General features: G+C 35.7%; 1 protein-coding gene across 2 annotated transcripts in view; it reads left to right on the top strand.

The window, feature by feature from the left end:
- CEP128 (centrosomal protein 128) overlaps positions 1–22,997 on the top strand; it is a 435,146-nt gene that overhangs the window by 92,154 nt on the left and 319,995 nt on the right. For both annotated transcript variants that reach the window (XM_036844970.1, XM_036844969.1), the window contains one exon: positions 13,945–14,031. In XM_036844970.1, the coding sequence (XP_036700865.1) occupies positions 13,945–14,031 (87 nt within the window). The remainder of the gene's footprint in view (positions 1–13,944; positions 14,032–22,997) is intronic.

Here is a 22,997-nt window from a genome sequence, read left to right as displayed (position 1 = left end):
TTTTGATATAGTAGGTTACTGTTTTTCAAATTATGTCAAAAATTTAGGACAGCTGGATTTCTGCTCTCTTTGTTTCTAGCAGACAAAGTTAGAAAAAGAATTAGAACTGCACAGATACATGAAATCTAAAAGTAAGACCTCTTGAAATAATTATGGATTTCTGAAACCATGTTAATTCAGCTGTGTGGATGTAGATAAATGACATTTTATGGAATTTTCCCATTATGGGTCAACAGCAGGTGCTGATTGACTGGGGTTTGGGGACATTGCAAATAATGGACAGAAAAGACTTTTTAAGAGACTTTGCAGGTACAATTTTTTCTTTTGTAATTTTCAAGACGTGTGTAAGGAAAGTTCTTTTAAGGTTTTTCACATAATTTGCATTACATGTTTCAAATTTTGATGATAAAAATCATAGGATAAATACTTAATATGAATGAATTAGTACATGTTTTTGACCACTAGTCGTCAGTATTGAACCATCAATTGTGACCCTGCAGGCATTGTTTATTAAAGTTGCTAAACTTTGTTGAAAAATGATTATAATGTATACACATACCTCATCTCCTAGGGCTCCCTGAAAATACACTTGGCACAGATATTGCAACTTGAAAAATCTAATTATTTAACTATTGCTATTTGAAAACTTAAATTTGAGATGGTGTTGCTCTCCACTGTTGAAAAATAAAATATGACATATGGAGTATTACATATTAAGACATCTGTTATATTTAACACTAAAACTGTCATTTCTATGCCTTTTTGTCAGAGTTTCTTCCAGGCTTTCTATTCAGGGTTATAATTCCTTTCTTCTTCTCTCTCTCCCTCCTGCTGAGGAAAAATCTTTTTATGTGTAGTAAAACAAAGACTACAATTTGATATGAGAGTTTATTTCACTGGAATCATATAGTCTTATGCCATTTTCTACATTTCATATTTCTAAGCTATACAGAAGTATCCCAAAGATACGTTCTCTAAATTTTTATATTATATAGATCTAAAACACTTTTCCCTAATTATCATTTTCTTCTCCTTAATAATCATTGCCTTTGCACCCTGTTGTCTACTCACCCCAGTTATATTCATTTCCACTGATATGTTCTAATGCTGTTTGTTCTTCGGTCTGCTAATCTTGTTTGTTTCTCTTTGCTTGTTAGAAAGCATTTTGTTTTAGCTCTATCATGACTCATTGCATTTCTAGTGAATGTACATTTTTATTCAGTACCTGGATCCTTTCTTCTATTTCTTTTCTTCACTTCCTTCCTTCTCCCTCCCTCCCTTTCTTTCTTTCTTTTCTTCCTTCCTTCCTCCCTTCCTCTCTCCCTTCCTTCCTTCCTCTCTTCCTTCCTTCCTTCCTCTCTTCCTTCCTTCCTTCCTTCCTTCCTTCTTCCTTCTTTTTCTCTTCCTTTTTTTATACTGCAGCTGTAGTTTTATTTATTGCTCAAGAAATGAGAAACTGCTTAGGTTTTTCTAACATATCCTTGCCCATATTATGACCAGGTCAGACCAGTATTTGCAGCTGTAACCTTATTATGTACTTGTTTGGTGGGCCTCCTATGGCAGTGAGAAGAAGTTACGCCTTTTCATGTTTATTTTCTGAGGTTGAGAACCTGAAGTGCTGCTCACCAGTATCAGTCTTGGTTGGGGATCAAGTCAGAATGATGCTGTGATTCAAAGCCACAAAGCCTGGGCAGACTTGGTCTCTGGAGCTCCATTTCCTGATCCTTCCCCCCCTGACTGTGAACTGTATAGCAGTTGCTAAACCTTACCTCTTTGTGTGGTTCATCTTAATAAGTAGCTCATATGATTTATTTCTTTTTAAAAAGATGGCTACTTATCTTGATAGTAAAATAATTTTAGTTTTATATTAAAAATTCTTTGTGTTTCTTTTATGTCCTCACCGTCTCTGTTTCTCCCATTCTTCACATCCAGTTCATCATTAAATTCTGTCAGCTCTATCTTGAAAATATTTTCTTAATTGATAACAACTCACTCCTTTTATCACTTCTACTCTCATTTATCATCCTGTGACTCTTGTCTCCTGCCTGGGCTAGTGGAGTAACCTCCTTGCTTCCATTCTTACCTCCCTGCAGTCTTTTCCCCATAGAATCAGATAATGCCACTTCTTTCTTCAAAACCCTTCAATGCTTTCTTTATCACATTCAGGATGAAATCTAAAATCTTCAGCCTACAAGGCCCCTCTGAGGTGGTCCCTGCCTGCCATCTTACTGTAATTCTATCGTTCTTCCACTTGCCTACTCTAGGCCAACTACACTCGCCTTGCTTTTCCATGGACATGTCAGACATCCTCCTGCTTCGGACATTTGTACTTTCCATTCCCAGAGCCAGGGATTTTCAACTCTTAAAACAGTTGCATTGCTTATGCCCTCCAATCACTCAGAGCTCTACTTCAGAAAGGCCTTATTAATTATCCTACATAATATACCCCTTCGCTCCTGAGCTCCTTACACTGCTGTATTTTTTTTCTTATAACACTTCTCCTTACTTGTCATCTGTCTGCTGTCTGTCCCCCTGAGCAGAATGCAGGCTTTATGAAGGTAGGCACTTAGTCTGTTTTGCTCATTGCTGTATCTCCAGCACCTAGAACAGTGCCTGGCATAGGTCTAGTAAGTGTTTCTTGAAGGAATGAATGTTATATGCTATGTTGTCAGAACTATTCATAGTGAAATATTCATTTGGCCAATACCCTCATGGACCTACCATGTGCCAGGTGCTGTGCTGGGGACTAGGGATTTAAAAATACTTAAAATGATGTATTGCTCTTTAGGGCTCCCAGTTTAGTTGGGAAAATAGAAATGTTAACAGTCATTGTAATTCAATAAGTGTGTTATTTCAGCTTTGCATAGACTCTAGACTAGCCCGTACAGGAAATAGTTACCCCTTCTCTGCCCTTTGGAAAATTTGGGTGAAAGAGATTGTGCATTTTCAAATCATTTTAGGCAGTTCTTTTATGAATGTGATTCTACCCCGTGGCTTATTGCTACTTGATAAGCACTTACCAATCTGTGGCTGAGATACTAATTTAAATTCTGACCCACTATACTTTTGATTCACAACATAGCTCTATGTCTTATTTTATGCCATGCTAATTATTTTCTTCTCTCTTTTATGTTTGTTACCTGTGGATTATTTTTTTCTTTGCAAGGTTAGAGTAAATACTTTTTTTCTGTAAGGTTGTGAAAAATCTATTAATGTCAACATTGCTGAAAGAAAGGAAGTAGATGGAAAAAAATGACTGGATATTAGGGGATTTGTCTTTCACAGCTGGTTGAACACTATTTATCACAGCTGGAAATGCACAAGTCTCAGACATATCGTGTTCTTTAGTCTTCTTCCTTAGTCTTTTCCTTGATTCCCCCCCTTGCCTCACATGCCCACCCACTTATTTAACATAAAGTCTATTTTATTAGGCTTTGATCATTTAGATGACACCAAAACACTATTCTTTGTGTGGAAAGTATTTTTTCCCTGAACTTCTTAAAGAAGTTGGAAGAGATCTTAGATGTTGTCTCTTTCAACCTTGTACTCATCCAGCACTTGAATTTCCATTCGCAGAGCAAACTTCCTGCATGGTTTGTGGATATTAAGGACAAGTCTCCACAAGCCATGTTATCTTTTTCGTATTGGGAAATATTGAGAGTAATAGCTAGCTGGATTAAAGAATGTTCCATTTTGATACTGTTTTTCAGGGGCCTACTGTTTAATATTGATAAAACAAAAGCTGAACATTTAGAAATGTATTCCACATCAGAGAAGAGGTAACATGTCAACTGTTAGCCTGCTGGTCAGGCCTTTGGATTCCTTTGAAGGGTGCAGTTCTGTGAGATGATGTGTGTATGTAAGTTGTCCTGAAATTCTTATAATCTCATTTCTATATAATTAACACTCATGTCATGTCTTGTTAGGCTTTTTACTTTATTAAAAAAATTACCTAAGGCTTTTAATTATTACATGCTTGTAATGTACTTTCTATCCTCTTTCACCTCCCCATTTCAGCTTTCTCCAAAATTCTCCCATAGTATACTAACTTACATTTTCTTATTATTCAAGTGTTTTCGAATAGTGTGCGTTTTCAGGGTGTCCTTCTGGGTTGATCACTTTGCTTGTAGTTTCCTTGGTCCTACCCTCATTGAAGTTAGTCCTTATACAATTTTTGTCTCTCTTTTTTTTTTTTTTTCCTGATTATTAGCTCTCTCGGTTCTCGAAGAGTTACTACTTATTCTATTAGGGCCATTTATGGTCTCTTGACTCATTTTTTGTTTCACCTGTTCTTTAAGCACATGCATAGGAGTTCTTATAAAGCATCTCTAATTCTCATTGGAAATAGTTGAGATTTACATTATAGATAAATACTCACATTGCTTCTGTGAGTTGCATTTAAATCTGACACATTTTATGTTCATACTACATATGATTAGATCTCAAAGTATTGTTTAATCACATTTCTTTTCCTATGTGTGCATATTTTTCTTGCCAATATTGTCATTGTAAATTATAACAAATAAGGCTAGCATGAGTCTGTGTGAGTCCCTTTTGTGTAGGGACTGTATGCAAATAGACATTTAATTCTGTTAATGCTATGATGATGATGAAAAATGTTTGTGCTCTTGTCGACTGAACAGCTGTCTGACAATAGACTGAGATTTTCTGAGTGCAGGACTTGTTTAATTTCTACTTTATGCTTTTCTTGAAGAGTGGAATGTTTCTATCTATGTTTTCAGCAAATTTATCCTAGACCATCTGTTTATAAAGCCCTACTTCCATCATTATCAATTAATATTTATTGGGTAACTACTGAGTGCATAGTAATATTGTGCAAACAAAGATGACTTTGCTACAAATAGGCTTATTCATAGATTTGGTACTGTTTATTTTGATTAGAAAAAAGCAAAGAAACAACCCCCTCTCCCCAAAATCCAAAGGCGTAAAATAATACCCTCTAACTCTGAACAATGAAAGATGTTGTATATTTACAGGATATTCTGCTCAAATACATATAAAACTTGAGAAATTCTAAATTAAATTTCCATAATTATTTATGATCTTCTGTTTGTCAACAATTCTAACTCCGTGGTCCTGCATTTAGAAAGTCAAATGAAGTATCATATTGCTCTGGGATTTCTAATAAAACTATGAGTCTCTTTTTTGAGAGGAAACTACTCAGATAAAAACAGACCCTCCACTAAGAGTGGTTGCTTTTTGGTTTTGAAGGAAATCCTGGAAAGTGTACTTGTTGGGCTCACATTTAACTTTACTTGCAAGATTTTTATTAAGTAAAAGATTGCATAAAAAATACAATCCATTCCAGTAAAAGCAGTGGCATTTAGGAGAATAATACTCATTACCTTGTTGCTTTTGAATTAAAGAAGTCAAAGGACTTATATGTCTTTTCAGCATACCAACTTTGTAGGCAATAATTAAGGTTTTGTTTTGCAGATTGGCAAATTTAATAACGTTTGAAGAACGAAATCCTGACGCTAGTCAATAAGGGTTTTACTTTTGAGTTATTTTTATAGTCATGGTAATGGATTTTCGCTGATTCATCCATGGTCTCTGGCCTGCTTAGTCTTCCATGTGGCCTTTGGCTAAGGTTTAGGGTAAAGGCTATGGCCATGGAAGAGAGCAAAGGGAATTGGTTCTCATGGTGATTGAACCCATGGCCTTGGTTGGCTTCATTGGCACAGGGTGCCCTAACCAGTCACAGACTCCATAAATATGGACGTAGTGGAACCAATGAGTTTATTTATTTATCAGGGAAAATAGGTCAGTAGTATGTGCTCATCTGTTCTACCACAATAATTCCTATAAAGCTTTTTGGATTCCTGAAATAATAATCACCTATAAGAAGGAGGAGAAAAAAAAAAAAGAAAGAAAAAGACATCTAGGCCATTCTCAAAGAGAAGCTTTGAGTTTTATGTTTCAAACCTCAGGTATCTTTAAAGAACATTATTTAGGATTACACTTACCATCAGAAGTAATACCAATGTACTTAACTACTGATAAATCTTACTTAACCACATGATACCTGATATTACTCTACCCTTGCAAAATAAGGATGGTTGCAACTTGTGACTCTACTCACTATGTGCTTACCACTTCCATCTGGAAAATACACATAGTTCAGCTGGCAGCAAGTCTTTAGAATCTCTCCCTTTGATATCCCCAAAATCTGTATGGGGTCATAATGATGATGATCAATATTGGATCTCTTTGGACTTCTGTCATGCAGTTCTACTTTCACTTATTAAAGTGTTTTAAAATCGTAGATGTTGGTATGGAATTTTTGTTCCTTGGTTATGCCTGAAAAATAAATTTCTTTGAATAATTTAAATAACAATCACCTAGCTATTTTTGAGATATTGGTTCAAGGATTTAGAATATGAATGTATTGTTTTCTGCCTTGAAAAGAAACTTAATTTTTTGTTTTGTTTTGTTTTGGTTTTTGTTGGCACAGATAATCCCCAACTGGATGAACTTAAAGGCTAAAATTTTCCATGACTTTAGCTAGTTTTCATGTGGGAGGAATCTCTAACTTGATTTAGGAAAAAACAAAATTTAGAAATTCACAGAACTTGACAGAAATAAAATCTATGTTAATTTAAATGAGTAGTACTAGTTATGAGCAATAAAATCCTGCTGTATTATACGTATATATTCCTTTTCAAATACGTATTTTTCTATTGATGTTTGGTTTGGAGCTGTGATTAGGTTTACAGAAGAGAATTTGGAAATGGACACCAGATTTTTATACTTAAAAAAAATTCCAGTTAAGTCAGGTTCCAATTACAGTGTTTTATACATACTGAGTACTTAGTAATGTTTTTCCTTGATTTGAAATATAACATGTCCTTAAGTCTGTTTAATTTTTTTAAAATACATAAACATAGACAACTTATAACTTCAATTTATAGCTAATGTGGTCTAATTGGATCAGAATATCACTATATTGTGAAGCTTAAAATATTTGCTGATTTTTATTTTGTACCTACATGAAGAATGATTATAAAATAGATGACTGTGAAGTCATGAAAAGACATAGAGGAAGCTTAAAGGCATATTACTAAGTGAAAGAAGCTAATTGAGAAGATCACATACTGTAGGATTTCGACTGCATGACATTCTGGAAAAAAAAATATGGAGATAGTAAAAACATCATTGGTTACCAGGAGATGGGGTAGGAAGGGGAGAGGTGAATAGGTGAGCGCAGAGGATTTTTAGGACAGTGAAAATACTCTGTATGATACTATAATGATGGATACATGTCATTACACATTTGCCCAAACCCATAGAATGTTCAACAGCAAGAGTGAACCCTGTGTAAACCATGGACTTTGGGTGATTATGATGCATCAATTTAGGTTCATCACTTGTAACAAAGGTGGAGGTTTTGTTGGAGGATGTTGATAATGGGGGAGGTTATGCATGTGTGTGGGCTGAGTATATATGGGAACTGTCTGTACCTCCTCTCAATTTTGCTGTGAACTTAAAATTGCTCTAAAAAACAGTCTTTAAAAAAAATATATATGTATATACATATATATATATTAAGAGCAACTATTTTATAATTCTCAGTAGCATGACTTTTTCATTCTTTATTGTTACTGGGAAAAAGATATGACTTAAAAGTTTGTACCTTAATATAATATTACAGACCTATTGTTCAGTATGAGCACAGACTTGTTTTTCTATAGTCCTGTTGGTTTACCAGTGGAATCATCTACATATTCTTGCCCTTGTGACCAAAGGCATGCAATTGTAGTGCTGCTGAGTGATTAGGATAAGACAGGATAGCTTATGTTCATAATTTTTTTGTTGTTTTGGAAATTTCAGTGGCCTGTGTGGGTGTTAACATGTGACTTTTATTTCATTCCAGCTCCATCATTCTTACCCAAGCTTGCTGGTCCATTTAAAGTAGACAAAGGGCCTTAATTCCCTATTTGTTCTACATTTTTGAGTGTGTTATTTTTAGAGCCTCTTGATAAACATGCCTATTGTCAAAGTTGTGGGAGTTTTTATGGTCAGATGAGAGGTCTACAAACATTTTCTTTTCTCCTCTCCCCTACTCTTTAAAAGGAAAGGCTGTATTTTTCTTGATTATGTTTGTGAGAATTTCCGAATCATCTACCTCTAAAGAACTGCAGTAGTACAATACTCAATATGTTAGTCTTTTAATGGAAATAGGCCACACTTAAGGAAAAGAAGAAAAATTGTTGTTATTAGAAATTTACATGTGCTCCAGGGACCCTCTGTTAAGGCTCAGTGTTGTTGCTGTGATCTTAAATGTGTAAAAGACAATCTGAATCCAGGAGCAGGGCACATGATAGCTTTATAGCTAAACTGCTTTTAAGAAAAAAACAAGCTTTAAAGGGCAAAATAACATAGTAATAGAAATTCATTGGCATGTGATTTTTTTTCCTCTTTTTATAGCTGCTTTTACTGGGTCAGTTTTAATATAATTCTAAATTGCTTGATCTAAGTCAAATGGAAAAGAAATCCAGTGCAGCCTTACACACTTAAAAAAGGTAGTAAATGAGTTAAAGTTTGTTATTAAGGTTTGAAGAAATGACTTGTAATTTTGATTTAGTTAATTTTAAAACTATTTCTCATTGGCTGTTATCAGTGTTTCTGAAATTTAAAGTGCATTATATTTACTAGGTCTTAAGAGTTAGATTTTCTTTCTTTGTTTTTCATGTTAAACTAGATAATATAGAAAATAGGTTCAGTGTTCTGGGCTAGAATACTGCTTGTGTGTTATTTGTTTACTGGCTTATGTTGTATAGCTAGGTTTAAAGTTAATAGGTGTGTTATAGGTTGTTAAAGTTTATGACTTTTCTAAATGATAAGGTGGAAATATAGTAATTTGCTTTGGGTTGCTCCTCAGTACCCCACTTTTGTTCCTCTGCTGAAAACAATAGAATTTAAGTTCTCATTGCCTCACTTTTCCAAGACTTACATATCCTTAGAGTATTAGCTACAGTAGAAGCATATATTATTTTGGAAAAGTGATATTATAAATAACTGGTCAGATGTACAAGGTGGAAAGTTCAGAGGAAAGGAAGTTTTATCGCAAATCTTAGATATCCAAGAGAATTAGAGGTTCTTTTATTCAACAGCTCCATACATGGAAATTCAAATTAAAAAAAAAAATAGTTGACTTTCAGAAGAACTATGTTTTATAGGGCATAATTCCATGTACTAGAAAACACAGTTTGATTAAAGTTCAGCTTGTCGATTTTTATTCCTTTCACATCAAGTAAAATTACCAATATTTATACTAATTATAAGAAATGAAGATTAAATATCTATTAGTGTGAGAATGAAATAATTATTCTCAACTGCCCTTTAAAGGGAATGGATCCTGGTAACAGGTCTTTTCTTTGTGTGGTGAGGAAAGTGGGGTATTGGGCATGGTAATCAGTGTCGGCGTTCAAAATTGAGAACTGGAATAGAGACACACTGCTCGGCGTAACTCGGGGAGGGAGATTTAGAAGCCTGTTGGGAAGGTCCAGAAGCTGCAAAGAAACTAAACAATGAAGCTGAAGAAGATGTAGGGGAACAGGGGAGAAGGAGAATTCCTGCTTAGTGGAGTAGCCCAGGAGAGTTAGGATTATATAGAGACTTGATGAGTGTACTCCATTCACCGATACGGTCTTATGTAAATTCTGCATCACTCATTAATGTTTTGGTGTAAGTAGCTTATCGGAGGTGAATGCGAAGGGGTTCAGCGTTCTACTTAGTGGTGAGCACTGGCCTATGAGTTAACTTACTAGGAATATGGGTTGCATTAGGCATAAGGTTTGATGGGGGGAAAGTTTGTAGGCCAAAAAAGTACTGATAAAGTTATAGTTGGTCTGATTTTGAGCTAAAATTGGTGGGTAAAACTTTAAGGATACTTGCATAGCCTCAAATTATCTACCAAAATATTTGTTCATTACTTTAGTGATTTTAACATAGTTCCACATATTCTTTGATATTCTCCCTCTGAGAGGTAGAACTTAATTCTTCTCCCTTTGAGTGTGGGCTGGACTTAATGACTTGCTTCTAACAGAGTCTGGAAAGGAAAGAGTACTAACTTTATGGCAGGGAGATTTGGCAGACACCACCCTACCGTAATCAAGCCATCAAGGTTAGCATCACTAGTCCTGAGTCATGTTGATATCACGTACCCTCCAGTGTGATGCACTGAGAACGGTACTTACCTCTGTGGTATTCTGTTCCCAAATTTATGAGCTTTGTCTAATCATGAGAAGACATCAGAAAAACCCAAATCGAGGGACAGTCTACAAAATACCTGACTTGAAGTTACCTGAAGTATTTTCGAAAATGTTGAAATCATAAAAGCAAGGAAAGATTGAGAAACTTTCCCAGATTGGAGGAGACTAAAGAGACAAGCTGCCCTGAAGTACCTTGGAACAAAAAAGAACATTTGATAGTTAAGTAAAGTCTGTAGCTTTTGGTTTTGTAACAGTGTTAGCATCTTAGTTTCATTAAACTTACCATGGTTATGGAAGATGTTACTTTTAGGGGAAGCTGGGTGAAAAGTATATGGGAACTCTGAGCTGTCTTTAGAACTGTTCTGTAAATCTGAATTATTTAAAAAATAAAAAAAACTTAAACCTATTCAGAGGATTTTTTCCTAAGGAAAAGACTAAAATGATGACGTGTGAAAACAGGAAACGGTTTTTAACTCTTTGACTTAAACCCCCAAGTAAATATTTATTTTCCAACATCACTACACCATAATAATTGTTTTTACAGAAAGAAAGACAGCTTGGTGCTTGAGAAAATATGGTGGTTAAGAAGATGGGAGAAATCTGGAAAACTTTCATGTATGTGATGAACAGAATTGGCCAATTGCAAAGTGAAGTGTTATTCAGGAATTATAAAGGGCTATTTATTCATCCATTCGATAACATATGTTTACCACCTAAAATGTGCCAAGTATTGTGTTAGAGTTAAAATATGATCATGACAGATGAGGTCCCTGGCCTTCTGAAGCTTACACCTTAGTGACACCAAATCTTTTTATATTACTCTTTGGAAATGTAAACCTCTAGATAAACAACGATTATTTGAATGTCTATCTAAGTAAAATAAGCATATAAATGAATTAAGCACATTTTAATAGACTTAATCAAAATAAAGTATGTAAACACTTGGGAAATGTTAATATGTCTTTCTTTTTTTTTTTTGACGTAAGATGTAATGGGATTTTTAAAATGTAGTTTTGGAACTCATGAGGAAGGGACAGAAATGGATTAATTCCAGTTAGTAAAATGGAAAAATTTCTTCACTGGAGAATTTTTGGGGTTTAAATTCTTAGTAAGTTAAACTCTTAGAGTTGCAGCATGCAGTTAAGTCAAGTTTTAAAAGCTTAGCAGGTGACTCCTTCTGTTTCTCGTACCTCAGTAAGCAGAGGACACAGGTGGAAACAACTTGGAACATGAAGAGATGTACAGAATCACACTGGGAGGATCTTAGCAGCTACTGTTTGAAGGTTGCAGAGTCTTCCAAGGTAGATTTGAATTTGGCTTTGGAAGTGAATGGCTCTTGTATTTGGGACAAGCCCATCTTGTTTGAAGTTGCTTATGGCCTCAGGTGATGTCACCGGGTTTGGGTGAGCCTTCACTGCATACTCACTTGGAGTGGCTTCTGCTCAGGAGTGTGAATCCAGAATGGGAGGCTGACTATTTACAGTTTGATGAAACTTATCAACTGCCTGAGGAAGTCTTCCTCATAATCTCCTCTCTGTGGAAAAACCCAGGCTGGTTTTTAGTTCAATGAAAAATATTGACTGAATCCACGAACCTTGAAAAAAATAGTATTTTGTTTGTTAAAAAAACAGCAGCATGCTTTCTACAGTAACTTACCACTAGACTAGCACTAGATTAAGTTTTAGAGAACCTGCAAATATATATTTGATATGAAAAATATACTTGGCAATAAAAGGTGTGTGACATAACTGGAAAAAAAAATATTGAAAAGATAGCCAGTTAAGTTTAACTCATTAAAGAAAAACAGGTGACGGGGCTAGGTTGAATGATGATGTTGAGGAATAAGATAGTTCAAATATTGTAAAATGAATTGATGAAAAATATAGCAACAATTCGTATCTTTTTTAAAATAATTTCTCCCTCCTTCCCTCTCCCTCTTCCTCTCCCTCTCTTTCTCTCTCACGGAAACACATACACACACATGTTAGGTGGAGTTAGACCAAGGAAGCGTGGAAAAAATGAAGATGCCAACAATAATTTTCAAGTTTCTAGGATAATTTTGTTCAGGAAAAATTTATAAACACATCCCACCAGCCAAAACTGAATAGATTATACATACCTGAGTAAATATTATTACAAATTCCACTTAGGCTACAGTAAAGAACAAATAATAAACATCAAAATCATTTGATAGCTACCTGAAAAGCATTATGATTTGTAATACTTTATCAATTGTTAACAATTTAGTAATCGTAATAGTTGCCTTTTATTGTATATTTTATTGCTTTACAAGTATAAAATTATTTAGTCTTCATATCCACCCTGTAAGCTTGATATTATTGTTTCAACGTGGGGAGGCAGTGCCATTCAATGGTTAAGAGGCACACAGCCTGAGTCTATGTCCTGTCTCTGTCACGAGCTTGGTGAATGACCTTGGGCAAGTTATTCAACTCCTTGTAGCCCCAACTTCCCTCTTAATAAAATGGACTTAATAATAACTCATGGAACCATCATAAAGATTAAATGTATATATTCAATATATGTAATGTGTTTATTTAATATATGTAAGAAGAAGAAGAATGCCCGGACATAGTAAACACTATAAAAGTGTTGATGTATTATTTATACTCAAACCAAAATTATTTTTTATTTTGATGGTGTCTCTCTGCTTTTTTACTCAATTGTTTTTTATTAGTGAGAGCAGGAGCCATGCAGAGGGGGCTGTAATCTCATGGGTAGGGGGGACATTGTTATTTTATATATGCATATATATGCACTTTGGAGATACATGTTGGATATGTGAGTTAATGAAATTGGAATATGATTGATTATACTTGCATCAAAACAGTTTTAACATGTTTTGCTGTTTGCCTAAAAATAGTTTTTCTATTGAGCATCATAGAACTTGTTGGAAAAGACTTGTGGAAATTTGGCTTTTCTCAATTTGGATGGCCTCTACACATACACCTTTTTAAATCTAAATGCTAAGTGTCGAATTATTTTTTTTAAACAAATGGAATGTCTTTTAGATGTTATGAAAGATTGCTCTTAATATAAATGTTTTTCCTTAAGTTTAATTTTGTTTTAACATAGAAACAAACCAAAACAAACACTTATGTGGTTAACTTTTGAAATTTGTATTTTCTTAAAGTTCTTTTTTTTCCAATTTATTAAAGAGAGAAAAATGTAGAAAAGAATGCTTTTCTTTGCTCTATATGAAAGTATGGTTGAAGAGCCAGTTATATGTTGTGATAAAATGTCATGTATGTAATAATGATGCAACAAGCATGTTTGTACCTTGATATTTTTTCAGAGTTTGAAAAACTAGTGAGCTGGTTTTAGGTATTATGTCAAAATTGTTGAGCTGATAATATAACTTTTAAATACTATTATTTCGGCAGGCAGTAAAATTTGTTTGTTTCCAAGAAAACTGTTAGCTGTCTAAGCTCTCTAAATGTGTTACAAAATTCCTAAAGATGGGAAAAAGTGAAACTAAGTGGAACTTGATTAGGTAGATCGGGAAGTTTATATTTGACCCCCAATGAAGTGACCTGATGACTTCAGTGAATGAGCAGGTTGTAATTGCTGTGTATATTTTGTACAATTCATAATCATCTTCCTCAGCCTTTTCTTAATAGATCCTAGTAATGTCTTTCAGTTTTATGTGTATTTAGGAATAATACTGATTTTCCCATGTCTTTCTTTCTAGGCATTGAAGAAACAAGAAGCTAAAGCAGAGGAGAATGAGGGAGTAATGAAAAATAAGCTAAGACAAAGTGAAACTGAAAAGAGTAAAGTAAGATTTTGAAAATTAACATTTTTTTGAATTTTTGAATTTTATTTAATTTATTTTTTTATACAGCAGGTTCTTATTACTTATCTATTCAATACATATTGGCGTATACATGTCAATCTCAATCTCCCAATTCATCCCACCACCACCACCGCCCCTGCCACTTTCCCCCCTTGGTGTCCATACGTTTGTTCTCTACATCTGTGTCTCAATTTCTGCCCTGCAAACTGGTTCATCTGTACCATTTTTCTAGGTTCCACATATATGCATTAATATACGATATTTGTTTTTCTCTTTCTGACTTACTTCACTCTGTATGACAGTCTCTAGATCCAACCACGTCCCTACAAATGACCCAATTTCATTCCTTTTTATGGCTGAATAATATTCCATTGTATATATGTACCACATCTTCTTTATCCATTCGTCTGTAGATGGACATTTAGGTTGCTTCCATGACCTGGCTATCGTAAATAGTGCTGCAACGAACACTGTGGTGCATGTGTCTTTTTGAATTATGGTTTTCTCTGGGTATATGCCCAGTAGTGGGATTACTGGGTCATACGGTAATTCTATTTTTAGTTAATTTTAAGAAACCGCCATACTGTTCTCCATAGTGGCTGTATCAGTTTACATTCCCACCAACAGTGCAAGAGGGTCCCCTTTTCTCCACACCCTCTCCAGCATTTGTTGTTTGTAGATTTTCTATGATGCCCATTCTAACTGGTGTGAGGTGATACCTCATTGTAGTTTTGATTTGCATTTCTCTAATAATTAGTGATGTTGAGCAGCTTTTCATGTGCTTCTTGGCCATCTGTATTTCTTCTTTGGAGAAATGTCTGTTTACGTCTTCTGCCCATTTTTTGATTGGGTTGTTTGTTTTTTTAATATTGAGCTGCATGAGCTGTTTATATATTTTGGAGATTAATCCTTTGTCCGTTGATTTGTTTGCAAATATTTTCTCCCATTCTGAGGGTTGTCTTTTTGTCCTGTTTGTAGTTTCCTTTGCTTTGCAAAAGCTTTTAAGTTTCATTAGGTCCCGTTTGTTTATTTTTGTTTCTATTTCCATTACTCTAGGAAGTGGATCAAAAAAGATCTTGCTGTGATTTATGTCAGAGAGTGTTCTTCCTATGTTTTCCTCTAAGAGTTTTATAGTGTCTGGTCTTACATTTAGGTCTTTAATCCATTTTGAGTTTATTTTTGTGTATGGTGTTAGGGAATGTTCTAATTTCATTCTTCTACATGCAGCTGTCCAGTTTTCCCAGCCCCACTTATTGAAGAGACTGTCTTCTCCATTGTATATCCTTGCCTCCTTTGTCATAGATTAGTTGACCATAGGTGCGTGGGTTTATCTCTGGGCTTTCTGTCCTGTTCCACTGAGCTATGTTTCTGTTTTTGTGCCAGTACCATATTGTCTTGATTACTGTAGCTTGGTAGTATAGTGAAGTCAGGGAGTATGACTCCTCCAGCTCCGTTTTTTTTCCCTCAAGACTGCTTTGGCTATTCGGGGTCCTTTGTGTCTCCAAACAAATTTTAAGATTTTTTGTTCTAGTTCTGTAAAAAATGCCACTGGTAATTTTGATAGAGATTGCATTGAAACTGTAGATTGCTTTGGGTAGTATAGTCATTTTCACAAGATTGATTCTTCCAATCCAAGAACATGGTATATCTCTCCATCTGTTTGTGTCATCTTCGATTTCTTTTATCAGTGTCTTATAGTTTTCTGAGTACAGGTCTTTTACCTCCTTAGGTAGGTTTATTCCTAGGTATTTTATTCTTTTTGTTGCAATGGTGAATGGGAGTGTTTCCTTAATTTCTCTTTCTGATCTTTCATTGTTAGTGTATAGGAAGGCAAGAGATTTTTGTGCATTAATTTTGTATCCTGCAACTTTACCAAATTCATTGATTAGCTCTAGTAGTTTTCTGGTGGCATCTTTAGGACTCTCTATGTATAGTATCATGTCATCTGCAAACGGTGACAGTTTTACTTCTTTTCCGATTTGTATTCCTTTTTCTTCTCTGATTGCCGTGGCTAGGACTTCCAAAACTATGTTAAATAATAGTGGTGAGAGTGGACATCGTTGTCTTTTTGCTGATCTTAGAGGGAGTGCTTTCAGTTTTTCACCATTGAGAATGATGTTTGCTATGGGTTTGTCGTGTTTGGCCTTTATTATGTTGAGGTAAGTTCCCTCTATGCCCACTTTCTGGAGAGTTTTTATCATAAATGGGTGTTGAATTTTGTCAAAAGCTTTTCCTGAATCTATTGAGATGATTGTATGGTTTTTATTCTTCAATTTGTTAATATGGTGTATCACATTGATTGATTTGTGTATATTGAAGAATCCTTGCATCCCTGGGATATATTCCACTTGATTATGGTGTATGATCTTTCAATGTGTTTGTTAGTATTTTGTTGAGGATTTTTGCATCTATATTCATCAGTGATATTGGTCTGTAATTTTCTTTTTTTGTAGTATCTTTGTCTGGTTTTGGTATCAGGGTGGTGATGGCCTCGTAGAATGAGTTTGGGAGTGTTCCTCCCTCTGAAATTTTTTGGAAGAGTTTGAGAAGGATGGGTGTTAGCTCTTCTCCAAATGTTTGATAGAATTCACCTGTGAAGCCATGAGGTCCTGAACTTTTGTTTGGTGGAAGATTTTTAGTCACAGTTTCAATTTCATTACTTGTGATTGGTCTGTTCATATTTTCTGTTTCTTCCTGGGTCAGTCTTGAAAGGTTATACCTTTCTAAGAATTTGTCCATTTCTTCCAGGTTGTCCATTTTATTGGCATAGAGTTGCTTGTAGTAGCCTCTTAGGATGCTTTGTATTTCTGCGGTGTCTGTTGTAACTTTTCCTTTTTTCATTGCTAATTTTATTGATTTGAGTCCTCTCCCTCTTTTTCTTGATGAGTCTGGCTAAAGGTTTATCAATTTTGTTTATCTTCGCAAAAAACCAGCTTTTAGTTTTATTGATCTTTGCTATTGTTTTCTTTGTTTCTATTTCATTTATTTCTGCTCTGATCTTTATGAGTTCTTTCCTTCTACTAACTTTGGGTTTTGTTTGTTTGTCTTTCTCTAGTTCCTTTAGGTGTAAGGTTAGATTGTTTATTTGAGATGTTTCTTGTGTCTTGAGGTAGGCTTGTATAGCTATAAACTTACCTCTTAGAACTGCTTTTGCTGCATCCCATAGGTTTTGGATCGTCATGTTTTCATTGTAATTTGTCTCTAGGTATTTTTCTATTTCCTCTTTGATTTCTTCAGTGGTCTCTTGGCTATTTAGTAACGTATTGTTTAGCCTCCATGTGTTTGTGTTTTTTATGGTTTTTTCCCCTGTAATTGATTTCTTTTTTTTTTTTTTTTTTTTTTTTTTTTTAAATTTATTTATTTTATTTTATTTATTTATTTTTTATTTATGGCTGTGTTGGGTCTTCGTTTCTGTGCAAGGGCTTTCTCTAGTTGCGGCAAGCGGGGGCCACTCTTCATCGCAGTGCGCGGGCCTCTCACTATCGCGGCCTCTCTTGTTGCGGAGCACAGGCTCCAGAAGCGCAGGCTCAGTAATTGTGGCTCACGGGCCTAGTTGCTCCGTGGCATGTGGGATCTTCCCAGACCAGGGCTCGAACCCGTGTCCCCTGCATTGGCAGGCAGATTCTCAACCACTGCGCCAACAGGGAAGCCCTGTAATTGATTTCTAATCTCATAGTGTTGTGGTTGGAAAAGATGTTTGATATGATTTCAGTTTTCTTAAATTTACCAAGGCTTGATTTGTGACCCAAGATGTGATCTATCCTGGAGAATGTTCTGTGTGCACTTGAGAAGAAAGTGTAATCTGCTGTTTTTGGATGGAATGTCCTATAAATATCAATTAAATTTATCAGGTCTATTGTGTCATTTAAAGCTTCTGTTTCGTTATTAATTTTCTGCCTGGATGACCTGTCCATTGGTGTGAGTGAGGTGTTAAAGTCCCCCACTGTTATTGTGTTACTGTCAATTTCCTCTTTTAGAGCTGTTAGCAGTTGCCTTATGTATTGAGGTGCTCCTATGTTGGGTGCATATATATTTATAATTGTTATATCTTCTTCTTGGATTGATCCCTTGATCATTATGTAGTGTCCTTCCTTGTCTCTTGCTACATTCTTTATTTAAAGTCTATTTTATCTGATACGATTATTGCTACTCCAGCTTTCTTTTGATTTCCATGTGCATGGAACATCTTTTTCCATTCCCTCACTTTCAATCTGTATGTGTCCCTAGGTCTGAAGTGGGTCTCCTGTAGACAGCATATAGATGGGTCTTGTTTTTGTATCCTTTCAGTGAGCCTGTGTCTTTTGGTTGGAGCATTTAATCCATTCACGGTTAAGGTAATTATCGATATGTATGTTCCTATTACCATTTTCTTAATTGTTATTGGTTTGTTTTTGTAGGTCCTTTTCTTCTCTTGTGTTTCCCACTTAGAGAAGTTCCTTTAGCATTGGTTGTAGAGCTGGTTTGGTGGTGCTGAATTCTCTTAGCTTTTGCTTGTCTGTAAAGCTTTTGATTTCTCCCTCGAATCTGAATGAGATCCTTGCCAGGTAGAGTAATCTTGGTTGTAGGTTCTTCCCTTTCTTCACTGTAAATATATCATGCCACTCCCTTCTGGCTTGTAGAGTTTCTGCTGAGAAATCAGCTGTTAACATTATGGGAGTTCCCTTGTATGTTATTTGTCGTTTTATCCTTGTTGCTTTCAGTAATTTTTCTTTGTCTTTAATTTTTGTCAAGTTGATTACTGTGTGTCTCGGCGTGTTTCTCCTTGGATTTATCCTACCTGGGACTCTCTGCGCTTCCTGGACTTGGGTGGCTATTTGCTTTCCCATGTTAGGGAAGTTTTCAACTATAATCTCTTCAAATATTTTCTCGGGTCCTTTCTCTCTCTCTCTTCTCCTTCTGGGACCCCTATAATGCGAATGTTGTTGCGTTTAATGTTGTCCCAGAGGTCTCTTAGGCTGTCTGCATTTCTTTTCATTCGTTTTTCTTTATTCTGTTCCGCGACAGTGAATTCTACCATTCTGTCTTCCAGGTCACTTATCCGTTCTTCTGCCTCAGTTATTCTGCTATTGATTCCTTCTATTATAGTTTTCATTTCAGTTATTGTGTTGTTCATCTCTGATTGATTGTTCTTTAATTCTTCTAGGTCTTTGTTAAACATTTCTTGCATCTTCTCGATCTTTGCCTCCATTCTTTTTCTGAGGTCCTGGATCATCTTCACTATCATTATTCTGAATTCTTGTTCTGGAAGGTTGCTTATTTCCACTTCATTTAGTTGTTTTTCTGGTGTTTTATCTTGTTCCTTCATCTGGTACAAAGTCCTCTGCCTTTTCATCTTGTCTATCTTTCTGTGAATGTGGTTTTCCTTCCACAGGGTGCAGAATTGTAGTTATTCTTGCTTCTGCTGTCTCCCCTTTGAAAATTAACTTTTAAAGAGTCATGCTGTTTGGGGCCAGTGATATTCATTGAGTACCTTGGAAAGTGTCCCTGAGGTCATTTGTTAGAGTGCAGTGAAGCCTTTATGTTTTGATGTGGAGTCACTTGGCTTGAGGGCTCTGCCACTCTCTGCTGCTTGCTCTTGGAAACATACACAGGTAGTTCGCTACCTTGTCTCCTGGCCGCTCTCCTTTTCTAGAGGCAAATTAAACTTGACCATTCCTTGCTGGAGAACATTTAAAGAGGTTGACTTTACTGTAGGGTTGGGAAAGACCTGTTGTTTAAAGGTTGAGTATTTTGCATCTACTCATTTTTGTTATAGAAGATAGGAACAGTTACCAGCCTAGTTCCGAAAAATCCTCTATTCTCATTAAATATTAAGTATCTTTGATATGAATTCATGTCTGTGAGGCTATAGAGCGTAGCATTTTAGAGCTAGAAAGTAACTCAGAGGCCAAACAACTCTTTTCAATTTGCAAATGAGTAGATTAAAGGCCAAGCCCAAGGTAATGAATGATAAAGTGAAAATTTGCTTGTGATATAATTTTCTTTACTCCGTGTTGCCTTTTCTATCTACCCTTACCTCCTTTATTTTATTTCACCAACCTATGTAAAGTTGCATGATGCGTCCATGCTGCCTTTACGGTGGTAAACAAGGTACATCAGGTCATCAAGTTTGCTCTTTGGGAGTTGTAAATGCTGATATTACCCAGGAAACATGACCAGTATGGGCCCTGGTAGATTTTGAAATGATGATGACTTCAGTGTGATTTCTTCCCTTTTTTTTTTTAAAGTAAAAATGATAGGTCACTTTTACTAATAGTTTTTCATTAATAGTGCAAACATTTTCCATATATTTATAGACAGTTTAATTTCTTTTGTGAACTACCCATTTTCAAACTAGGATTTTTTTTTTAAACATCTTTATTGGAGTATAATTGCTTTACAATGGTGTGTTAGTTTCTGCTTTATAACAAAGTGAATCAGTTATACATATACATATGTTCCCATATCTCTTCCCTCTTGCATCTCCCTCCCTCCCACCCTCCCTATCCCACCCCTCTAGGTGGTCACAAAGCACCGAGCTGATCTCCCTGTGCTATGTGGCTGCTTCCCACTAGCTATCTGTTTTACATTTGGTAGTGTATATATGTCCATGACACTCTCTTACCCTGTCACATCTCACCCCACCCCCTCCCCATATCCTCAAGTCCATTCTCTAGTAGGTCTGTGTCTTTATTCCCGTCTTGCCACTAGGTTCTTCATGGCCTTTTTTTTTTTTTTTCCTTAGATTCCGTATATATGTGTTAGCATACTGTATTTGTTTTTCTCTTTCTGACTTACTTCACTCTGTATGACAGACTCTAACTCCATCCACCTCATTACAAATACCTCCATTTCATTTCTTTTTATGGCTGAGTAATATTCCATTGTATATATGTGCCACATCTTCTTTATCCATTCATCTGTCGATGGACATTTAGGTTGCTTCCATGTCCTGGCTATTGTAAATAGAGCTGCAATGAACATTTTGGTACATGACTCTTTTTGAACTATGGTTTTCTCAGGGTATATGCCCAGCAGTGGGATTGCTGGGTCGTATGGTAGTTCTATTTGTAGTTTTTTAAGGAACCTCCATACTGTTCTCCATAGTGGCTGTATCAATTTACATTCCCACCAACAGTGCAAGAGTGTTCCCTTTCCTCCACACCCTCTCCAGCATTTATTGTTTCTAGATTTTTTGATGATGGCCATTCTGACCGGTGTGAGATGATACCTCATTGTAGTTTTGATTTGCATTTCTCTAATGATTAAGGATGTTGAGCATTCTTTCATGTGTCTGTAGGCCATCTGTATATCTTCTTTGGAGAAATGTCTATTTAGGTCTTGTGCCCATTTTTGGATTGGGTTGTTCGTTTTTTTGTTATTGAGCTGCATGAGCTGCTTGTAAATCTTGGAGATTAATCCTTTGTCAGTTGCTTCATTTGCAAATATTTTCTCCCATTCTGAGGGTTGTCTTTTGGTCTTGTTTATGGTTTCCTTTGCTGTGCAAAAGCTTTCAAGTTTCATTAGGTCCCATTTGTTTATTTGTGTTCTTATTTCCATTTCTCTGGGAGCTGGGTCAAAAAGAATCTTGCTGTGATGTATGTCATAGAGTGTTCTGCCTATGTTTTCCTCTAAGAGCTTGATAGTGTCTGGCCTTACACTTAGGTCTTTAATCCATTTTGAGTTTATTTTTGTGCATGGTGTCAGGGAGTGTTCTAATTTCATACTTTTACAGGTACCTGTCCAATTTTCCCAGCACCACTTATTGAAGAGGCTGTCTTTTCTCCACTGTATATGCTTGCCTCCTTTATCAAAGATAAGGTGACCATATGTGCGTGGGTTTATCTCTGGGCTTTCTATCCTGTTCCATTGATCTATATTTCTGTTTTTGTGCCAGTACCAAACTGTCTTGATTACTGTAGCTTTGTAATATAGTCTGAAGTCAGGGAGCCTGATTCCTCCAGCTCCATTTTTCGTTCTCAAGATTGCTTTGGCTATTCGGGGTCTTTTGTGTCTCCATACAAATTGTGAAATTTTTTGTTCTAGTTCTGTGAAAAATGCCAGTGGTAGTTTGATAGGGATTGCATTGAATCTGTAGATTGCTTTGGGTAGTAGAGTCATTTTCACAATGTTGATTCTTCCAATCCAAGAACATGGTATATCTCTCCATCTATTTGTATCATCTTTAATTTCTTTCATCAGTGTCCTATAATTTTCTGCATACAGGTCTTTTGTCTCCTTAGGTAGGTTTATTCCTAGATATTTTATTCTTTTTGTTGCAATGGTAAACGGGAGTGTTTTCTTAATTTCATTTTCAGATTTTTCGTCATTAGTGTATAGGAATGCAAGAGATTTCTGTGCATTAATTTTGTATCCTGCTACTTTACCAAATTCATTGATTAGCTCTAGGAGTTTTCTGGTAGCATCTTTAGGATTCTCTATGTATAGTATCATGTCATCTGCAAACAGTGACAGCTTTACTTCTTCTTTTCTGATTTGGATTCCCTTTATTTGTTTTTCTTCTCTGATTCCTGTGGCTAACACTTCCAAAACTATGTTGAATAATAGTGGTGAGAGTGGGCAACCTTGTCTTGTTCCTGATCTTAGTGGAATTGGTTTCAGTTTTTCACCATTGAGGACAATGTTGGCTGTGGGTTTGTCATATATGGCCTTTATTATGTTGAGGAAAGTTCCCTCTATGCCTACTTTCTGCAGGGCTTTTATCATAAATGGGTGTTGAATTTTGTCGAAAGCTTTCTCTGCATCTATTGAGATGATCATATGGTTTTTCTCCTTCAATTTGTTAATATGATGTATCACGTTGATTGATTTGCGTATATTGAAGAATCCTTGCATTCCTGGGATAAACGGCACTTGATCATGGTGTATGATCCTTTTAATGTGCTGTTGGATTCTGTTTGCTAGTAGTTTGTTGAGGATTTTTGCATCTATGTTCATCAGTGATATTG

Source organism: Balaenoptera musculus, chromosome 2 (genome assembly GCF_009873245.2).
Source record: "Balaenoptera musculus isolate JJ_BM4_2016_0621 chromosome 2, mBalMus1.pri.v3, whole genome shotgun sequence".
NCBI classification, from domain to species: Eukaryota; Metazoa; Chordata; class Mammalia; order Artiodactyla; family Balaenopteridae; genus Balaenoptera; species Balaenoptera musculus.
This window is presented reverse-complemented; position numbering and strand designations above follow the sequence as displayed.